Below are 20376 nucleotides of genomic sequence, written 5' to 3' on the forward strand. Positions count from 1 at the left end.
GGGTCCAAAATGTAAATATCATACTCGTTTTGTGAAATACTTATTTTAATGTGGATAATTATTTTGCCTGAAACAAAGTCATTAATTGAAGTGCTTTTTTTAAATGAATGTTCCCCCCAAACTACAGGAAAAACAAATATGAAATGGTGGTGGAGAATAAGGTGCTTCAGTATTTCTGGATTGACACCCAACTTAATAATAAAGAGACATTTATGAGGTTTGTCTGGGTTACGTGTTCACTTTTTATGGCTGTAAAATGCAACACATTTAATTCTTAAACATTTTAGCATTTTAAAATCAGAAATCCTTCAGTCAGAACCTAGAGAGTACTTTATTAATTTACTGTATTATAAATGTGTTTATAGATATAAATACAGTGATAAAAGCTGTGTTAGGGTCTTAATTATTTTCAAATATCTCTGTTAGGAAAATAAATTTAAATAATTAATAGACGGGACACAAATGAAATAATAAACGTTTATTGTTTTTCCCCCTCAGTGTATTTCTCCTGATTTTGGTACATTCATGGTTAGATGGTCCTAAAACGACTCGAGCAGGTTTTGTTTTAAGGAACCGAACACATAAAATCTCATCCCGTTCAATGAGCAGGTTTCCACCTGGGATGTGTGTGGATGTTGGCTGGCGAAGGATCGCTCCACTCCTACCAGCCTCATCTGGTCTTGGGAGCGGGCCTGGGGGGCCGAGTGGACTGGTTGGGTCCGATGTATTTCAGGGGCGTGCACTTCGGCTTCTCAATCACTTCCAGACCCAAATAAGGCTGCAGGGCTCGGGGAACCCGCACGGTTCCATCCTGGAGACAAAGAAAAACGTGAAGTCCAGCAGGTTTATGGAGGATTGAAGAACAAAAAGGTTCTGCCCAGAAAGTGAACATTAAAAATAGCTGTTCTAGTTGCTAACTGGAGATTGACATCATTGGGGAAGTGGCGGTATCTTGTCTGATCTCTTTGTCTTGTCCCCCCTTGCAACTTGTCCATCTGCTGCTCCTGCCAGCAGAGAGCAACACTTTATGGCCCCCGTTGCAGAGGGACGAAGAGGGGACTTTGGAAATACCTACCTACCAACTGGATGACTGTTTGATAACTTGAAAAATAAGTGAGGTACCGAATTCCATTATGGTGTGTGGCTGCATCTATGGGTAAGAGAGGTTGAAAATTAGATTGCCAGATCAAGATCCTGGATGGACATTTATGGCTGCTAAATGTCCGTTCATGTTGTGAGCATTACATCTTGAACAAACGGTACGCCAATGTCCCCCTTTGCTAAAGGATTGGAATACAGTAGTGAATGTTTGTAGTTTTAGGATGGAGGAAGAGTGACAGATCCTGGTGAGTGGAAGAAACAATTTTATCCATGTGCAATGACACATGGCTGTGCCACATGGGTGGTTGATGGTGGCCAAGGCCCCCAAAGATTAATCTTCAGCCATCCCCATCATTTAAATAAATAATTTTAAGTAATATAAAACCAAGCAGTGTTTCCTCAAATGACAGGGGCAGTCAGTTTACATATCTATCTATCTATCTAGACCTGGATGGATTGACAGATAAGACAGATACTGTATTTTTTGCCGTACACGTCGCACTACCGTATAAGTCACATCAGTCTAAATTTGTCTAATAAAGTGAAAAAAAAACAAATACATTGCTTCGCCGTATGTCGCATCAATTATGTGTCACCGTTGACGCGTCACGTTTGTTACGCATCACCGCTGACAACCCGGAAATGTGGGCCGAACCTGGAAATGTGGGCCGATGTGCCAAAAATCGATGGGCTGCCAAATGGCAGCCGTGGGAGCGTGCACGGGAGGACTTTAACAAGAATTTAACAAGATAAACACTTAAAAACAATTATTTGTTTGCTTGACATTATAGTAAAAGGTGTGTCTCAGTGGAACTTTTCCTTAATAAATGCACTTTAATGGTCAAATCAGCTGCATTTCACCTGGGCGGCAAAATGCAGCTGATTTGATGTTTGCTCCAGGAGTTCCAGAGCGAGACAAAGGTGGCTTTGTATGGCAAGCCAAGTGTCTCATTAATAGCCACTTCTGCCAATTAATGAAACACTTGGCTTGCCATACTAGTCGAGGGCCCTCTAGTGGCTGAAAATGGTAGTGTTCAATATTTTCCATGTCAGAATGAATGAAATCGTCAGACCTCAGCCAAAAATTGGGTTATAAATATGGGGAAACACATAAATAGTTTGCTTCTCTGTATAAGTTGCAGGCAAGCTAATTTATGCAAAAATCTGTGACTTATACGACGGAAAAAACGGTAGATAGACACAGACATCTTGGATTCTGACAAGCCAACAAAATTTTTGATATGGACCTTTCTTCCCTCTACATGTAGCCACACGCCAAAATGGAAGTCGGTACCTCACCTACTTTTCCAAGTTATTCAACTCACAAGATTTACTAATACACGTATATGGTGGCAGCCATCTTGGATTTTGATGTGATAATCCAATTTGCAAAAGGAACTTTTTTTATACCTGCAGCCACACACCAAAATGGAAGTTGGCGTCTAACTTACTTTTCAAGTTATGCTCACAACACGCACGGATGGATGAAAGGTATTTCAAATTCTCCTTTGCACTTTGCAACAGGGGACAAATATAAGTGAGGTAAATGGACTGTACTCATAGCACCTTTCTATCTTATCAAGATACTCAAAGCTCTTTACAACACAATCTGTGCCCTCATTTACCCATTCATACAGCACTCTACTAGATCTATACAAAGCTAATGGAACAGATCCTTCTATAGAGACTAATCAGAGCTTTAGACCACATTCAAACACAGATGGATGGGCACAAGTCGGAGGCAGTGAGGGGTTCAGTGTCTTGCCCAAGGACACTTCAACATGTGACTGGATAGGTACCGCCTTCCATTTTGGTGTGTGGCTACATCTAGGCATAAGAAAAGTTTGTTTCAAAAATTGGGATGCCGAGTCAAAATCCACACATTGGACATCGGTGGGGACATCAGTGCATTGCTTTTGTTTTGTTACTAATGTGGTCAGAACCAACAAAAACTGCTGTCAAACCAAAAGCATCAACATTTTCTCAGCATGTGGCACGTTTCAGCTCCTCTCAGAAACTAAAGACTCTTGTATTCCTAGTTTTTTTTCATTTTCAGTAGCCTTAGCAGAGTGTGGGTCGTTGGTATCTTACTTTGGCCTGGTGAGTTTCCAGGATGGCGATGATTGTCCGAGGGATCGCACATGCAGTGGCGTTCACCTACGTTGAGGAAAAGCGTCGTTATGGAGCTGGCATGCTGCTGTTACATAACGCACGGCATCTGCAGCCTTACTGTGTGGGCGTACTGCAGGCTGCCGTCATCCCTCTCATACAGAATGTTCAGACGTCTGCTCTGATAATCTGTGCAGTTGGATCCACTGGAGATCTGAGACACACAGGAAAACTCATAAACAGCATGATACTGGCCTAAGATGGTTTGTTCGTGTGTCACTGAGCAGATCACCAGTTTACATCTAGAGTTATTTGATTTGTTTGACAAAAGGGGCCGACCTCTCCATAGCTGTTCCTCCCCGGCATCCACGCCTCAATGTCGTACTTCCTGTGTGCTGGAGGACCCAGTTCCTGAGTGGGCATGTCCAACACTCTGAAAGAAATCCACCAAAACAAATCAATTCAAAAGTACGTATTGACAGAACGTGACAACTCGCTCAAAAATATTAAACAGATGACGAGATTTAATTCGGTATAAACTGGAGATTTTTTTTAAAATTAGGACTTCTTGTTTATAACAGCACACCTATCAATGAAAAACACAAGTGGAGCTGTTGGGTAAGCGATCTTAGTCGAAAGATGTTGGGACATCAAGAATGTTGAGTGTCTGCTGTCACTGAAGACCTTAAACCTTTTGGCTCTTACAGAAACATGTCTCCATTTCAGCAGAAGGAGACAGTTTTCTTTATCATGGTTAAAACAAAAACATCCCAATTGATCATTTATTTAGGATTTAGACGTACCTTCAATTATTTTTATTCTTGCCCAGAATCCCTAAACTCACAATTACAACTTGTTTTTCTTACTGGTCTACCACCTGCTGACTGTTTTACAGCAGCTCTACCTGCAGGGAAAACAGCACATGGAGGTGAGTGGATGTTCTTTCAGAACAGTTGGAATAACCAAAACAGGTTAAAACTCAAGAACGGACCCAACTTCCTTACTGCTTTGTTGTCTGTTCCATTTTATCAGGGGTCTCCACAGCGAGTCCTCTGCATCCTCTGTCCTCACTGCAACTACCTCCATGTCCTCTCTAACTGCATCCATGCATCACCTTTTTTCTTGACAGTTGCATTTCTAACATCCTTCTACCAGTATGCCCACTGTCCCTCCTCTGGACATGTCCAAACCATCTCAGTCTGGCCTTGTAAACTTCCCTTGGACCTTTGCCGACACCCTTTTGTCACAAATCACACCTGAAACTTTTCTCCATCCATTCCATCCTGCCTGGACTCTCCTCTTCACCTCTTTACCACATTCCCCATTTTCCTGGACAGTGGACCTCAAGTACTTGAAGTCCTGAATCTTTGTGTCCTCTGCTCCTTGTAGCCTCACTGTTCCACCGACCTCCCTCTCATTCACACACATGTTCTATGTCTTACCACGGCTGACTTTCATTCCTCTTCTTTCAAGTGAATACCTCCACCTCTCCAAGTTCTCTTCCACCTGTTCCCTGTTCTCACCACAGATCACAATGTCATCTGCAAACATCATCGTCCATGAGGATTCCTGCCTGACCTCATCTGTTAGTCGGTCCATCACCAGAGCAAACAAGAAGGGGCTCAGAGCCGATCCTTGATGAATCCCACCTCCACCTTGAAGCTATCTGTCACTCCTACAGTACATCTCACCACTGTCCTGCTGTCCTCATACATGTCCTGTACCAGTCTAATATACTTTTCTGCCACTCCAGATGTCCTCATGCAATACCACACCTCCTCCCTCAGCACCCTGTCATATGATGTTTCTAAATCCACAATAGAGTTCTTTCTGACCCCCTCTGTACGTCTCCTCTCCTACTTATCCTCAAAGCAAAGATGGCATCTGTGGTGCTCGTTCTTGGCATGAATGAATGGATCCACCCATTATTAAAAAAAGATAAATAAATAAAAACACAAACAAAACTAACTGTAGTGCTGTCTACATTTTTAAACATCTCATGCTGATAAACATGTTAAATTATAAGTATTCACTCCAAAAGCCAGGCTGGATGTGTGAAAGGGACTAATAAATTAACGGTGTTAGTTTAGGAGTTGATCAAATGTATTTGTTAAATCAAACACGATGAGCCATTTGTAGAACGTTTGTACTTCTGACATATCAACTCTTTGGTCTAAAACAATTTAACAAGACAAATGTTGTGCTGTCTGACCTATAATGTAGTTCAAGTGCAGAAAACATCTCTTTTTGCAAAGAGACAAACTCTTCGAACAGCTGAGTGCTCTCCTCTCCGGTCTCATCAGCCGTCACACCAAACATCTCTACCTGAGTGACAACGTTTCAGCATCAGGTTACCAGAACAGTAAATGTTTACATTTTTCAACATGAAGCCTCTCGTGTGTTTGGTGTGATGATGCCGTCAGTTTGACCTTATTGAAGTGATGAACTCTGTAGAGCCCCCAGGGCTCCTTCCCGGTGTCCGTCTCTGCTCTGTAGCAGGTGCTGCAACACACCGTCCTGCGGAAACAAACACCACCTTGTGTCAGTTAGAACTACTGCGACACCACCTTCAATCTGCTGCGAATGGGTGAGAAGAGCGTCCAACCTGACGGGCAGGTCCTTCCAGTTTACTGCATGGTCCATGAAATAACCTGAAGAGATGAATCACAACAACATGACTGCTTTATACAGTAAACAACACTGAGTATTAATTTATACTATAGTACGTGTTACTTCAATGAAACCTGGTTAAAATAAATATGCAGACCAGGATCACTACCTTATAAAATAAAACTTGTAAAATAAAATAAATATTGTGAGGAATAGGAAGCATGGGATAAATTTACATTGTTATGCTGATGATGGTTATATTTCTTCATGAAACCTGATCAATCCAAACAGTTACTCAGATTACAAGCTTGTCTTAGAGACATTTAAAAAAAAAGCCTGTATGGCTCTAAGTTTCTGCTTTTAACCTCAGACAAGACAGGGGTCATGGTTTTTGAACATCTTGGGAACAAACTGCTTTCACTTCTTCTGGATGGCAATTGACCTCCAGTTCTAATTTAAAGAACCTTGGTGCTGTTTTTGATCAAGACATGTCCTAATTTTCTGACAGCGCTGAAGAGTCTCACCTGCCACTCCGACCTCTCCAGTTCCAGCCAGATTCAGATCTGGAAATCGTTCGGGGTTTAAGGAATAGACCTGAGAACGATGTGCGTTGGGCTGCATCCCACACCCCTCCTGGAGAAAGATGGAAAATAATAAAAGAAATAAAAAACGAGAGAGTGACAAATCGTATGGCTGTGCTCCATCACATCCACTAAAACACATCTTGAATCTAAAATAGGACTTTATTGTCATTAACAGAGTGATTTGGGCAAATAAAAGGTGCTTCATATTTGGTTGTTTGGGTCATTGTGACCAGAAGAACATTGTGAAGCCTTCAACCACAAGTTGTCAGGCATAATAATAAAACCTGGGCAAAGACTGAAATAAAAGCTGGTTGAATAAATGAATGAATAAAAAGCTGCCCACACAAAGAACAATAACCATCAACAAAGATTGTTCTAATTCATCTGAATAACAAAGTCTAAATCACAAATACAGAAACAAATATAGCTTTATTTATGGGTAATTAAATCATTCAGACTGATTCACGGGCATCTTGAGAACAATAAGACAACAACTCCAACTACAGCAGGGTTCATGTTCTGAAAAATGGACAAATCAAGACAAATTATCCTCTAATTTCTTACATTGATTCATGTTAATTAAAACAATGGATCAAAGCTACTTAACCTGCTTTACAAATGTTTGGCTAAATTTACATCTCTGTTTAATGTGAGCTCGTTCTTAGATTTTTGTCTGTTGTGCATCAAATGCAGTTATACGTATCTGATACCAATCTTTAGTATTAACAAGCATCTCAGACATTTAACTGATTATTTTGTTGTTGTTGTTATTACCATATTTTTCATATATAAGGCGCACCGGATTATAAGACGCATTAAGTGAAACAAAACAGTCAGAAAAGTCTAACTTTATTCAGCTCATTCACAATAACCACATAAAATCAGTTTGAGGTCAGTAAGCACAACCAGAATTAATACATAATTGTCGATTTTTGAGAAAATTGAAGGATTTTAAGTGTGCCTTATAGTCTGAAAAATAAGTTAATAACAGAAATCTGATACTTACAAACACTACTCCCTTCAGCATGTCAGGCACAACCATGGGGATGAAGCCCTGCAGCAGGAGAACAGAAAGCTCAGCTTCAACTCCAAATCACGTTAAATGATGGTATGTTCATTTTGTAAAGACTGTGTCCAACACAGGACAGTTCAGTTCTCTGAACATCAAGTTACCCGTCGCTGCAGCGTGTCCAGGGCCAAGTTCTGGAGGGCAGTTTGAAGCCTGGCCCCTGCTCCTCGTAAATAGTACGACCGGTGGCCAGTGACGTGAGACAGGTGTCTACAGCAGAGGACAGGCTCAGCATCACGTAGGAGCAGACAACTCCAGCTCAGAGTCAGCTGAGACGTAATGAATGTAATGATATGCAAATCTCATTTTATTTACAGTGGAACACAGTAGAACATTTGGGACGGGGCGACAAAAAGCTGTAAAGGTGAGTGACATGGATAAGAAACAGATGGAAGAGCATCTTGATAGGCTTGTCACAATAACAAATTTTGCTGGGCAATTAATTGTCTCAGAAATTATTGTGATAAATGATAATATTGTTTGAAATTTGACAATAATTAGTAATTATTGTCAAATTTAAGAAGAAATGTTGGTTAATTTTTGTGTGTAGTACCTATTTTTACCACCTGATGGCAGCATAAGACTGAACCGAAGGATGGATAGTGAGGGAGTGAGCAGCGTGTCTCTTTAAGGAAAATGGGAGGGAGGCCCCTTGACGTGACATGAGCTGTCTCTCTTTGGTTCTCCAAATGACGGACGCTCTGTGTGGTTTGAGCTCTTTATCATAGCATTTTTCACACAAAGCTTTTAATTAAAAAAAAAATCAACAAACAATTTCTCAGCTTCTTTTTGTAGCGAAAAACAACTTTTTAGACGAAGGCACGGGTTTCAACCGTGAATTTTAGAGCTTCGACAAGACTGAGGTTTATTCCCGAGGTCAGCCTGTTAGCTTAGCTCATAGCTTAACTTCACAGCCTAGCTGCTTGAAACGATCCAAAAATGTGATTTTAGATGGTTAAAATGGATTTTAATGAGAAAAGAGAAAGGGAGGGGTCAGTGAAGAGCACCGGAGTTGAGACTTTTGTCATCCAGTGTCTTCAGTAGAAAGAGAGAGACATGAAGAAACGATAAAGCCGATAAATGAAAATGAGGTCGATAATTTTCATTCATCATGCGATTAATTGATTTAGTGTTTATCGCGACAGGCGATAAACAATAAATCAATCAGTAGGACTAATAATAAACTAATAATAAATCAGTATAATAAATCAGTATAATAAATCAGTAGGACGAACAACCGGCTTTTGTAGCAGAAGAGTCCAGGTACTGTCCCACCTGCAGTCCAGACCTCTCACCAACTAAAAGCATTTGAAGCATTATAAAACTAAAGAGTCCAGGAAAGATGCAGAACTGTAGAACAGCTAGACTCCTCCATCAGACCAGAATGGGACAAAACCTCCTGCAGCTGGTCTGCTCGAGTCCTAGATGTTTACAGACGGTTGTTAAAGGAAGAGGGGCGGCTTTACTGTCGTAAACATGGACCTGTCCAAATATTTTTCAGAAGCGTTGCTGCCATCTAACTCAGAATGACACATTTAAAAATAAGAATTTAAAAAAATGTTTCTTAGTGTAAACATTTTTTTATGTTCACTGTGTCCTGTTGTAAATAAAAAGGGCTTATGAAATGTGAAAATTATTGCATTCTTTAAACATTTTTTTTTTTTTTACATTTTACACAACAGCCCAACATTTTTTGAATTGGGGTTGTAGAAATATTTTGCACATAACAAGGAAAGTCCACCTCACTTCTGCCTAATGAGGCCTAACTCCTCCCCGAGCTCCACGTGGCCTCTGGGCTTAAAGTCGAACTCTGCAAAAAAAAAAAAAGATGAAACGTGTGTTCAAGATTAAAAACAAAAGCACCTCATATTTAAGCATGGACAAGTTAAATCATGTGCACACATTGCATCAGTCACCTGGTTTCTGTCCAACGTGCTCCACCACTCTTACCTGGCTCTCATCTCCAACCGGCTACAAAAAGAGAAGAGTAACTTAACGTGACAGAACCCACAGAAGTCCTGTCTCAGGAAGGCTGCGTCCTATCCTCACCACATCGGGGTGCGTGGAGTTGGGTAGTCGGAGCGCTCGGCTGTAGTGCTCCTCGTCCAGTTCAGTATCTTTGATGTAGAGATGATTCAGTTTGATGCGGATCTGCCGACCCTTCAGCCGAAACTGAGTGTACTCTGGAAGCTGCAGGGAAAGAGAACTCCTGAGACAAAACGCCATGCCTGCTGTACATCCACTTCCTTAAAGTTTCATTACATTTGTCCGGTGGATCAGAAGACGTCTAATGGACAAGCAAATAAACACGGACAATAACAGTGTCATCTGCCTTTTCTTCAGCAGCAGGTGATGCTTGTATCATTTGTGAGGCTGAACTTACGTTAGCGAGGTCCTTCTTGTCGTGCTGATCCTGACAGATAAAGAAAATGAAAGTTACAACTTCATTCTTTTAGGTGTGAGGATGAAAAACAACATATTAAATGCAAAAAGTGGTACAGTAGTCCCTCGTTTATCACAGGGGATCCGTACCCTGAAGCCCCGCGATAAGTGAAAAACCGTGAATTAGGAATAGTAGTACCAGTAGTATATATATATATATATATATATATATAGATAGATGTATAGATGTGTGCACGTTGTCTCTGAATGTTCTTGCGAGTAAAATGTCGGTTAAAAATCTTCACCTGCCGTGAGTTTGTGGTTCTTTATTGAGTAAACGACGTTAGTGAATGACAATTTTTCTAACAACATTCAAGTGTGTAGGAGTTACACTGTATTAAAAAAAGAGGTTGGATTTAGTGATTTATTTAATTTGCTTGTCCAAGGCAACACAGAGTGACAGATCCTGGCGAGAGGAGAGAGCAATTTTATACAGGGCTGGATACATGGTGGAGCCACGGGGTGGTCAATGGTGGCCATGGCCCCCATAGATTAATCTTTGAGCACCCCAATCATTTGAGGAAACTATACTCTTAATCAATCTAAAATAGAATGAATATTTTCCTCAAATGATATGAACAGGGGCTGTCAGTTCATATGGATTTATGATGGCAGCCATCTTGGATTTTCACTTGCAACACAATTTTTGATGGCGATCTTTCTTATGTCTAGATGCAGACACACACACAAATGGAGGTTGGCACATTGCTGCTTCTTTTTCAAGTTATCCAACTCACATGGTTAATATTTATACACATATGGTAAACTTACACTTATAAGTATAAGTATTATGTGTTGCGTTGTCATCATTGTATGTTCCCATGATGAAATTGGTTCTCTGCATTTAACCCATCACACCTGAGATACACCCAGGTGGAGCAGTGGGCAGCTGTGTAAGTGCCCGGGGAGCAATTAGGAATTAGATGTCTTGCTCAGAGACACCACAACATGTGGCTGGGAATCGAACCGCGACTTTCCGGTCCCAGGTCGGCTGCCCTTCCTCTACCCCATCTCGTCCCCTTTGGTGGCAGCCATCTTGGATTTCAACCTGGCAACTCAATTTTTGAAAGGAATCTTTCTCAGGTCTACATGCAGCCACACACTAAAGATTGAAGTCAGTGTCTCACCTATTTTAAAAGTTATTGCGCTCACATGCGCTCTTGTAAATGAGTCCCCAATGGAATTAATGGAGCTCAGTGGAATTGTATAAATAAAGGTTGAATGAACATGCACGGATGGACAGAGGGGATTTCTAATTCCCCTCTTCGCTCCATGATGTGTGACATGAGATTGTGAGTGGACTCCTTAAAACCTTGGACTTTGTCAGTTTGGACTGAATGACTGAAGAACCAGTCTAACCCCATGACTTACCACCAGTGCTTTGACTGTCTGACTGATGCTTCTCTTCTCCTCCTCCAGCTCAGAGATCTCTGTCCTCACTGCTTGGAGCTCCTGCCACACACTCACCTGCACCCAACAAAGCACACACACACTCAGTATGATCAGGGAAACAAAGAACTTTACCTGAGAATCATACTTTTTTTTTTTTTTTACAAATCTTATGAACCATTTCCCTCAGTACAGACAAGTCACTTCTTGACCTTGTGCCAAAGGAGGTTTCTTGAAGCCTCCTTCATGCATAAGACTGTCCAGGTGACCCAAACCCGCATTAAGACCACTTACAATCTTCCTGACGTCGTCCCCTCGCAGCTCTCCCTTCCTGTTCTCCACATTAGCGATGACTTTGTCGGTCTCCTCGCAGACTGCTCTCATATCCAGCTCGGGCTTGTCGCTGTAGCCTCCGCGGACGTGCTCGTACAAACTGCTCAGAGCTCCGTGATGGTGGGAGAGGCGGTGCGGGATGAACACGCACGTCTTTCGCTTCGAACATTCTCTGGCTACCGGCTGTAACGCGCTGAAAGCAACACCACCGGCTCTTGTTATCATGCTCATGCAGGTCGCCATGTTTGTGAGAACAGGCTGATGTTGCGTTCAATTACTGCAGGAATTAATGAGAGTTGTTCGAACGCTAAGTGGCTGATATTATATTTAGTTAAAAACTTTAACTAACTCATGCTCAGTTGTTTGAGTAGCTAATACTATATTGTTTTCTTTTATTATTTCTCAAAATATTGTTGTTTTCCCGACTGAACATTTGAAACATAAAATAGCCTTGATGTATATGAATGCAACATAAATACGGAAATGACGTCAAAACGTTTTCCCTTCATTAAAGCGCGAGGGACCTGATATTTTAACTTTGCCATATAATCGTGGGTATTATTTTTATAAAACGTTGAGAGCGAGTCGTAGATTAATTTATGTGTTTTTGACCAAAAAAAAAAAACGAGTCACGCCCCTATCTGACGTCACAGGAAGATCAGCCAATCAGACAAGCGGAAATTGAACGTTGCGGTAATCCGGCTCAGACGTGACAAGTGCGGCCGTCTGAAGCTGAGCTCCGCTCTCGTTTACATAAATAAAAACTACATTCCTCCAATTTCACGGCCCAGCTGGACGTGTGGGCTAAAACCGGAGATATGTGTCCCGGAGAGGTGCGCTCACACGGGGGGAGAAGTGTTTGTTTGTAAGCTGTCCCCGCTCCGCCAGGCGGGCGGTGATAGCCTCCACCACCGGGCTGGATGAGCAGCCTGTAGCCGAACGAGGCTTCACCACAGGCCGGGAGGAGCTGCTCAGCAGAGCCCCGAATGCGACCAAATGCTGTAAAGTGTCTAATAACACACTGTTCACCTGGATACACTCATCCTGGATCCTAATTCTTACCGGGAGTGAGGACTAGTAATCGTTCACGGTGGAAACGAGAAGGAGAGCAAAGGTAAAGAAGGCTAAACGGATGCTACAACAACAAGCTTTGTCTTCTATTTGTTTTTTGTTGTTGTTTTTACCACGTGCTAAAAAATATTCAGAGAAAGTACCAGGACTCCAGTCACTCGTAAAAACTGTGTTGCAGCCTAACGTTACTATTGTTAGTTTTTTCTTAATGATCTCAGTACCATGTAACAACAAAGTTAAAACAAATGTGTACAATTGTATATATTTAATATAATTAAAACATACTCAGATCCATTACTTTGTACTGAGATGGACCATGTTTTGCAGCAAAGATGTCCTTGAGCATGTTACCACACCATACCACTATTTATAAAGCACTTACAAACAGCAGCAAGACCAGCCAAAGTGCTGCACAACAAAACAAATAGCAAAGGACACAAGGTAAAATGCATAAATACATTTTGGGGGTTGATGCAAAAAACTGCACCCCTATAGGAAAATCTTCTGCCATTCGTTTTTGTGGATTAGGATTCTACAGAGATGTTTGACTGGGTTCAAGTCTCGGCTCGGGCTGGTCCACTCCAGGACCTTCAGAATTGTCCCTTAGCCACTCCTGTGTTGTCCTCTCTGTGTTTCGGTTCATCTTGTTGGGAGGTAAATCCACAGACCAGTCTGAGATCCTAAGCTCTGTAGAACAGGGTTTTGTTGAGTATATCTCTGTAAGTCAGGTCCTCAGGACGGATTCTTCTTTGTTGAAACGTTTCGTCTTTTATCCAGAAGACTTCTTCAGTCCGAGGAGCTGCAAGAAACTCAGTTTATAAATAGCAACTTGTCAAAGTGGACCAATCAGTTTGCTGCTGTCAGCCAGAACCAGTTGTTCACATGCAAAAGGACCATCGGCCTAACAATAAGTTGTTAGTGCCCTGACGGCCGCTTGCTATTTACAGGGGATTTGAGTGATTCTTACAATACCAGCATTGTAAGAGGGTGGACGTTGAACACTGAGACCCCCACCCCTGTTTAATTCTATTTCAACTCAATTTATTTATATAACGCCAAGTCAAGTCATCTCAGGGCACTGAACAGAAACATTCCATCGCAGACTCATCTTGAGCAAGCATGAAGGCGACAGTGGAAAGAAAAAACTCCCTCATGAGGAAACCTTTAGCAGAACCAGGCTCAGGACAAACGGCCTTCTGCTTTGACCGGCTGGGTTTGAGAAGAACAGGAAGGAGGAACAGATACACAATGGCAGGTGGAGAATCAGGGGGACATCACACTCCCTGCATCAGGGTTGCCAGATAAATTTAAAATGTCTTATTTACCTCCTCCTTTTCAGTGGACATGTTCAACAAACACAATACACACTTCATCTTAGAATATCTTTACTCAGCACATATGGCAGTTTTGATCAAAATACTATCGTTTTAAAGCGACAGTACTATAGTTCATAATTTCTTATCTGGCAACATGACTGACATGAACATTACGGCATTTTTGTGTAATGAACATTGATAAAACACTAAGGTTTCCAGAGGTTATACTCGTGTAAACAGGGCAGAAGTCTTTTGGATAAAAGACGAAACGTTTCATCAAAGAGTCTGTCCAGACGACCTGACTTAACCTTGTTAGATTTTTCTACCTGGATGCATCAAGACTTTTTATTTCCTTCAAGCTTTCCTTTTTTTCAGACTAGTCTTACAGTCTCTGCTGCTGAAAAACACCCCCACATCATGTTTATGCCTCTATACCGTGCTTCACTGTGGGGACGGTGTTGGCAGGTGGTGAGCGGTGCATCACATTTAAAATTGATGCCGAACAGTTCACCCTCGAGTCCTTCCAGTGATTTTTCCTTACAAACTCCAAAAAGGGCTTCAGGTGTTCTGGACTGAGGAGCAACTTCTATTGAATCATGTTCATCTTCTATCTTATTATCCGTAGTCAGTGTTGCCAAGTCTGCTTTGGGCTTGGTTTTTTTTCTAAAGTCGCTTGTAAATCTTGTGAGTCGCAGGTTGTGGTTTTTAGGGCTTGTTTTGAACGTGAAGTTGATTATTTGGGCTTGACTTTCTTTCCGAGTGAAACTAGTTGATTATCTCCCAGCTTCGCACAATAAAGCAAAAGACGAGTGGTAGGTAGTTTGTCCCTTCCACACCCCGTTTCTTGTTTATGGCTCCCTCCCAAGTTGGCGAAGGTACAGGCAAACACCAAACAAACACTCTTACTGTGGCCGACCACTAGGGGGCTCCACTCACACACAGATGTCAGGATGTTTTGTTTTTAAAATATGTAGAAACAATTATTTTACATATTTGTTACATATGCAAAATGTATTTTTAATCAGAGCTTAAAATTATGTTATTCATAATTTTGTTGTTTGTGTGTAATGCCATAATAAATGTATGTTTATACTGTTTAAAAACGGCCTCAGATTTACACAATGTGGTGGGTTGCCAGTTGGGCTTTTTTTGGGCTTGTTTTCATAGGGTTGGTTGATTGTTTCTATCGTGAGATCTGGCAACACTGGTTGCAGAGGCAACAGGTTCAGGAGAGAAACTCGCATCCTTCCCCCTGCTGACACTGTCCAGCTCCTCCTGGGAACCCTGAGGCGTTCCCAGGCCAGACAAGATGCACAATCTCTCCAGAGAATTCTGAGTCTGCCCACTCCTACCAGTGGGACATGCCTTGAAAACCTCCAAGAAACTGTCCAGATGACCCGATTTAACCTTTTTTGTATTTATCTACCTGGATGATTGAGCTTACAAACCCATCCATCCATCCATTATCTTTACCCGTTTATTCCATTTTGGGTCACGGGGGTCGCTGGTGCCCATGTCCAGCAATCACTGTGCGAGGGGCGGGGTACACCCTGGACGGGTCGCAAGTCCATCACAGGGCCACATAGAGACAAACGAGACAAACAACCATTCACTCTCTCACTCACACCTAGGGACAATTTAGAGTTACCAATCAGCCTAACATGCATGTTTTTGGTCTGTGGGAGGAAACCGGAGTACCCGGAGAAAACCCACGCATGCACGGAGAGAACATGCAAACTCCACCCAGAAAGGCCCCGGGACCGGGGTTTGAACCAAGGACCTGCTCACTGAGAGGCAGCAGCTCTACCAGTTGCGCCACCGTGCTGCCCAGCTTACAAACCTTTTTTCTCTAACGGGAGGTGTCCAGGAATCATCCCAATCAGATGCCTGAACCACCTCAACTGACTCCTTTCAATACGGAGGAGCAGTGGCTCTACTCTGAGCTCCCCCTGGAGGATGACGGAGCTCTTCACCCTACCTCTAAGGCCTTTCTACAAAGGAAGCTCAGTTCGATCGCGTGTATCCTGAGGCTCAGTCAGAGTCACCACTGGGTTCTTGGTCATCTCTCTCACTAAAGAGCTTCTATCTCAACTGCTCCGGTTGGCACCACCAGCTCCTGGAAGAGTCCTGCTTGAGCCAAACTTCTGTTATTTGAGAGTTATGAAGCTAACCGTCCTCTTGTTCAGGTCAGCAAAAACCTTTTTGTAGCCTTCCCCAGGTCTGAGGTCTGCAGACAGGTCCTTCTGTCTCGTGGTTTGGATGTTTCAGCTGGTTGTCCTTCTGGACAGAGGTGTTTGACTCTTTAAATCAAGTCTAATCAATTAATTTGACAAGATCTGAACTCTAATCAAGGTGTGGAAACATCTCAGCAGGGATCAAGAAAAACAAGAGGCACCTGAGCTACATTTAAGTTTTTTGCTAAACATCTGAACACTTGGGTACGTGTGACATATTGGGTGTTTTTTATTTTTTTTTTTATTTTAGTAATTTACAGAGTTGTGTAGTTTTATTTTCCCTGTGTCATTACTAGAGAATGATTGTAGCATTAAATTGAAAAAAAAAAAAAAAACTGAAATAAAAGTTTTGTTAGTTAAACAAAAATACTATCAATGTTTGACTGAGGGAACATTTTTCTTTTTTTTAACAGTGTTGAGTCTCTGACCGTCAGATTCTTCAAATATTTAGGACCTATATGCAGAAACCGTGTATGAAACTGGTTTTCCTCATGTCGTTCTGTGGTTTGTGCCCCTCAGATGAACGCTGTGCGGGGGGGCACAGTGACATGGAGACCCCAGCCGTGGCAGGACGGGGACGGCGGGGGTGGGGAGCCCCTTTCTGACAGCGACTCTGAGGAGGAAGACTTCCCTGATGACAGCACCACTCCACTGGGGGACTACATCACACACGGTGCGACTTCCTGTTTGTCTCCTTCCACCTCTGGACTCCCTTTCGTTCCTCTCCGCTCATATTTGTTTGTGTTTCAGGCCTTAAGCAGCTCCTGGACGCCCAGCAGCTGTGTGACGTGACTCTGCTCGTTGAGGGAAAGAAGTTCATGTGTCACAGGTATGAAGGGGGTCTCACAAAAGGAGTCAGCTTAGGAGAATGGGACATTTAATTTGGATGCTTTCTTTGGAGGTTTTCTGGGCATGGCCAACAGGGAAGAGGCCCCTGGGCAGACCCAGAACTTACTAGAGGAATTTTGTATCCTCTGGCCTGAGAACACCTTGGGACCCAACAGGGGGAGCTTTAAGGCTTCATGGCATACTCCATCTGAAGTTAGAACAGTCAGCGTGCAGTCACGTGGTTGTAGGATGTTAGTTTTTGCACACACTTTTATAGTCCATGAGATACAGATGCAGAGCTCATGGGAAACCCCTCCCACTGCAGTACCATATTTTTCGCTGTACACGTCACTCCGCCCTTTAAGTCGCATCAGTCCAAATATGTTTAATAAAGTGGAAAAATCCATAAATACGTCACTTCGCCGTATACGTCGCATCTATTATGCGTCATCGCTGACGTGTCGCGTTTGTTACGTGTCACCTGAAATGTGGGCTGGTGTTGTGCCAAAAATCGATTGGCTGCCAAATGGCGGCCGCGGGAGCATGTATGGGAGGATTTTAACAAGAATTTAGCAAGATTAACACTTAAAAACATTATTTGTTTGCTCAAAATTATAGTGAAGATGTGTCTCTGTCTAACTTTTCCGTAATAAATGCATTTTGACGGTCAAAACAGCTGCATTTCTAAAACCGATTCGCGGCTGCGGGAACATGTGGAAAGCGACTCGCTGTGCATTTCTTCGAAATTTAACAAGATAACCACCTAAAACAATTATTTGTTTGCTCGACTTTATAGTAAAGGTGTGTCTCAGTTTAACTTTTCCTTAATAAATGCACTTTAATGGTCAAATTAGCTGCATTTCACCTGGGCGGCGCAGCTAAATAAAGCTGATTTGATGTTTGCTCCAGGCATGATCTCGAAGTTGGATGAAGGTGGAAGGTTATGGCAAGCCGATTGTGTCATTAATAGCCACTTTTATCCATTACATGACACAGCGGTATGACATACTACACAAGTGCCATCTAGTGGCTGAAAATGGTAGTGTTCAATATTTTCAGGCAGCCAAAAACTGGTTTATAAATGTGGGAAAAAAATCCATAAATATGTCGCTTCGGCGTATAAGTTGCAGGGCATGCAAATTATGCAAAAAAAAAAAAGTGACTTATACAGTGAAAAATACTTCCCACCAGGGTCTCCACTACATCCACACATCCAACATTTGGCCACAAATCGATCTTGAAGAAAGCTTCACACTTTTCAGCAGACAGACTCCTCCATACACGTCTGTGCGATCTCCATCCAGGAGGTTTGGGTCATTTGACTAGTGTGTTTGAAGAGTTGTACAGCTGAATGTCCGAGCACATTTCCACATTTACAAACACGCCCACACACTTCTGACCAGTCACACAATACTTGGCGCATACGCCTGTAAGAAAAGGTCCAGCCTGGGCATTGTGTTGAGAAGTGGCGTATAAAGCTATTCTAAGAACAAAACTTAATTTTTGTCACGCAACTACGTCAATAAGAGTCAATTTTGTTGCTACAGATGGAGTATGCAGGGTCCTTTAGTGTTGCTGGAGCAAGAGATGTCTGGGTTTCTCTCATAAAGCAGATAAGTGGTGGGAATGATTTAAATGAATGAATTGTACAAATCCATAAGGATGGCTGATAAGGACATGAAAACTGAATCAATGAATGAAGTCTATGAAGATGAGTTGGACTCAAAAGTAGTCATACAAGCATATATGTACACGCACAATAAGATTCACAAGTGCCACAGGTTTTCCAAAAGCGTACTATAAGATTCACAAATGCATAAACAGTTTTTCAAATGTAAACATTTCAATTTGCATAGGTAAGAAAATTCTGCGCAAATTGTCAAATACACATGCACAAATCACCTGTTGCACACGGATCAGCTTGCCTGTGAATGGGACTTTTGAGACTTTCTTGCTGCTCGAGGTTCACTAAGATAATGCTGCGTTCACTGCTGATAAAAAGCTGGGACATCTGATTCTTACCAGATTAACTGAGTTATTGGGGAAAGACACATTTCTGCTATGGCACAGTATCATAACCTCTATATTAAAACGCATACATGTTACTGTATTTCAAAAATTTTATTTTTGTGGACTGTACGGTTAAAAACCCTAGAATGAGCAAGTTACTGTATTTTTCGCTGTATAAATCACAGATTTTTGCATAAATTTGCAAGTCCTGCGACTTATACATCAAAGAGACTAATATACATTTTTCCCCCATATTTATAATCCAATTATTGGCTGAGATCAGACGATTTTATTCATTCTGACATGGAAAATATTAAACAAGGATTCAAGGTTCTTTGTCATTCGCACCACATGTGGTACATGTGGTGGAACAAAATTATGTACACAGGGTCCCAGTTACATCCAACAATAAAATGTAAAAGAAAAACAATGATAACGTCCAAGATATGAACTAAGAAAAACATCAACTAAATATACACTAAGCACTAGTAGCATAAAAACATTAGGTCGAACGTCAGCACGAACATGAGTCTGTGTGAACAGAAGAGCACGCATGAACACATCAACATGAAATAGATCAGCAGCAACATGAAACAGATCAGCAGCAACATGATGTGATTTTTCACAGTGATTATTCTGGTTAGAGATTCATGAGTCTAACTGTCTCAGGGTAGAAGCTGTTCCTCAGTCTAGTGGTTCTACACTTAATGCTCCTTAGCCTCCTTCCCGAGGGGAGCGGGGCAAAAAGTGTGTGTGCTGGGTGAGTGGGGTCCTTCATGATGCAGGTGGCCCTCTTCCTGCAGTGTGAACACTACCATTTTCAGCCACTAGAGGGCCCTCGACAAGTATGGCAAGCCAAGCGTCTCATTAATAGGTAAAACTGGCTATTAATGAGACACTCGGTTTGTGATAGAAGCCATCACTGTCTCTCTCCAGAACTCCTAGAGCAAACATCAAATCAGCTGCATTTAGCCGCGCCGCCCAGGCGAAATGCAGCTGATTTGACCATTAAAGCGCATTTATTAAGGAAAAGTTAGACTGAGACACACCTTTACTATAATTGTTTTTAAGTGTTAATCTTGTTCAATTCTTGTTAAAGTCCTCCCGTGCACGCTCCTGCGGCCTCCATTTGGCAGCCCATTGATTTTTAGCACAGCACCGGCCCACATTTCTGGGTTGTCAGCGGTGACACATAATAGATGCGACTTATACGTCGAAGCGACTTATTTATGCTTTTTCCACTTTATTAGACATATTTGAACTGATGTGACTTATACGGC

The 20376-nt window shown here is 42.1% G+C and overlaps 1 protein-coding gene across 1 annotated transcript; it reads right to left on the reverse strand.

The window, feature by feature from the left end:
* Positions 1-494: 494 nt before the first annotated feature.
* Positions 495-11939, reverse strand: sars2 (seryl-tRNA synthetase 2, mitochondrial). Its single transcript, XM_037678072.1, has 16 exons — positions 11599-11939; positions 11287-11382; positions 9857-9886; positions 9523-9663; positions 9390-9444; positions 9220-9283; positions 7578-7683; positions 7411-7458; positions 6345-6453; positions 5816-5861; positions 5640-5727; positions 5423-5535; positions 3550-3643; positions 3332-3424; positions 3193-3258; positions 495-811 (listed from the first exon to the last, which is right to left on the reverse strand). The coding sequence occupies exons 1-16, from the start codon at positions 11878-11880 to the stop codon at positions 671-673; spliced, it is 1572 nt and encodes a 523-aa protein (XP_037534000.1). The 5' UTR covers positions 11881-11939; the 3' UTR covers positions 495-670.
* Between the last annotated feature and the right edge of the window lie 8437 nt (positions 11940-20376).

The sequence above is a fragment of the Nematolebias whitei genome, chromosome 6 (assembly GCF_014905685.2).
Source record: "Nematolebias whitei isolate Nwh7 chromosome 6, NemWhi1, whole genome shotgun sequence".
Taxonomy (NCBI): domain Eukaryota; kingdom Metazoa; phylum Chordata; class Actinopteri; order Cyprinodontiformes; family Rivulidae; genus Nematolebias; species Nematolebias whitei.

Bases quoted from the DNA above. Each gene is read 5' to 3' on its own strand.
- sars2 (XM_037678072.1), bottom strand. From the start codon at position 11,880: ATGGCGACCTGCATGAGCATGATAACAAGAGCCGGTGGTGTTGCTTTC. The intron at 11,383-11,598 runs GTAAGTGGTCTT...TGTTGGGTGCAG, and splicing joins GGGACGACGTCAGGAAGATT to GTGAGTGTGTGGCAGGAGCT. The intron at 5,862-6,344 runs GTGAGACTCTTC...TCATCTCTTCAG, and splicing joins TGGAGAGGTCGGAGTGGCAG to GTTATTTCATGGACCATGCA.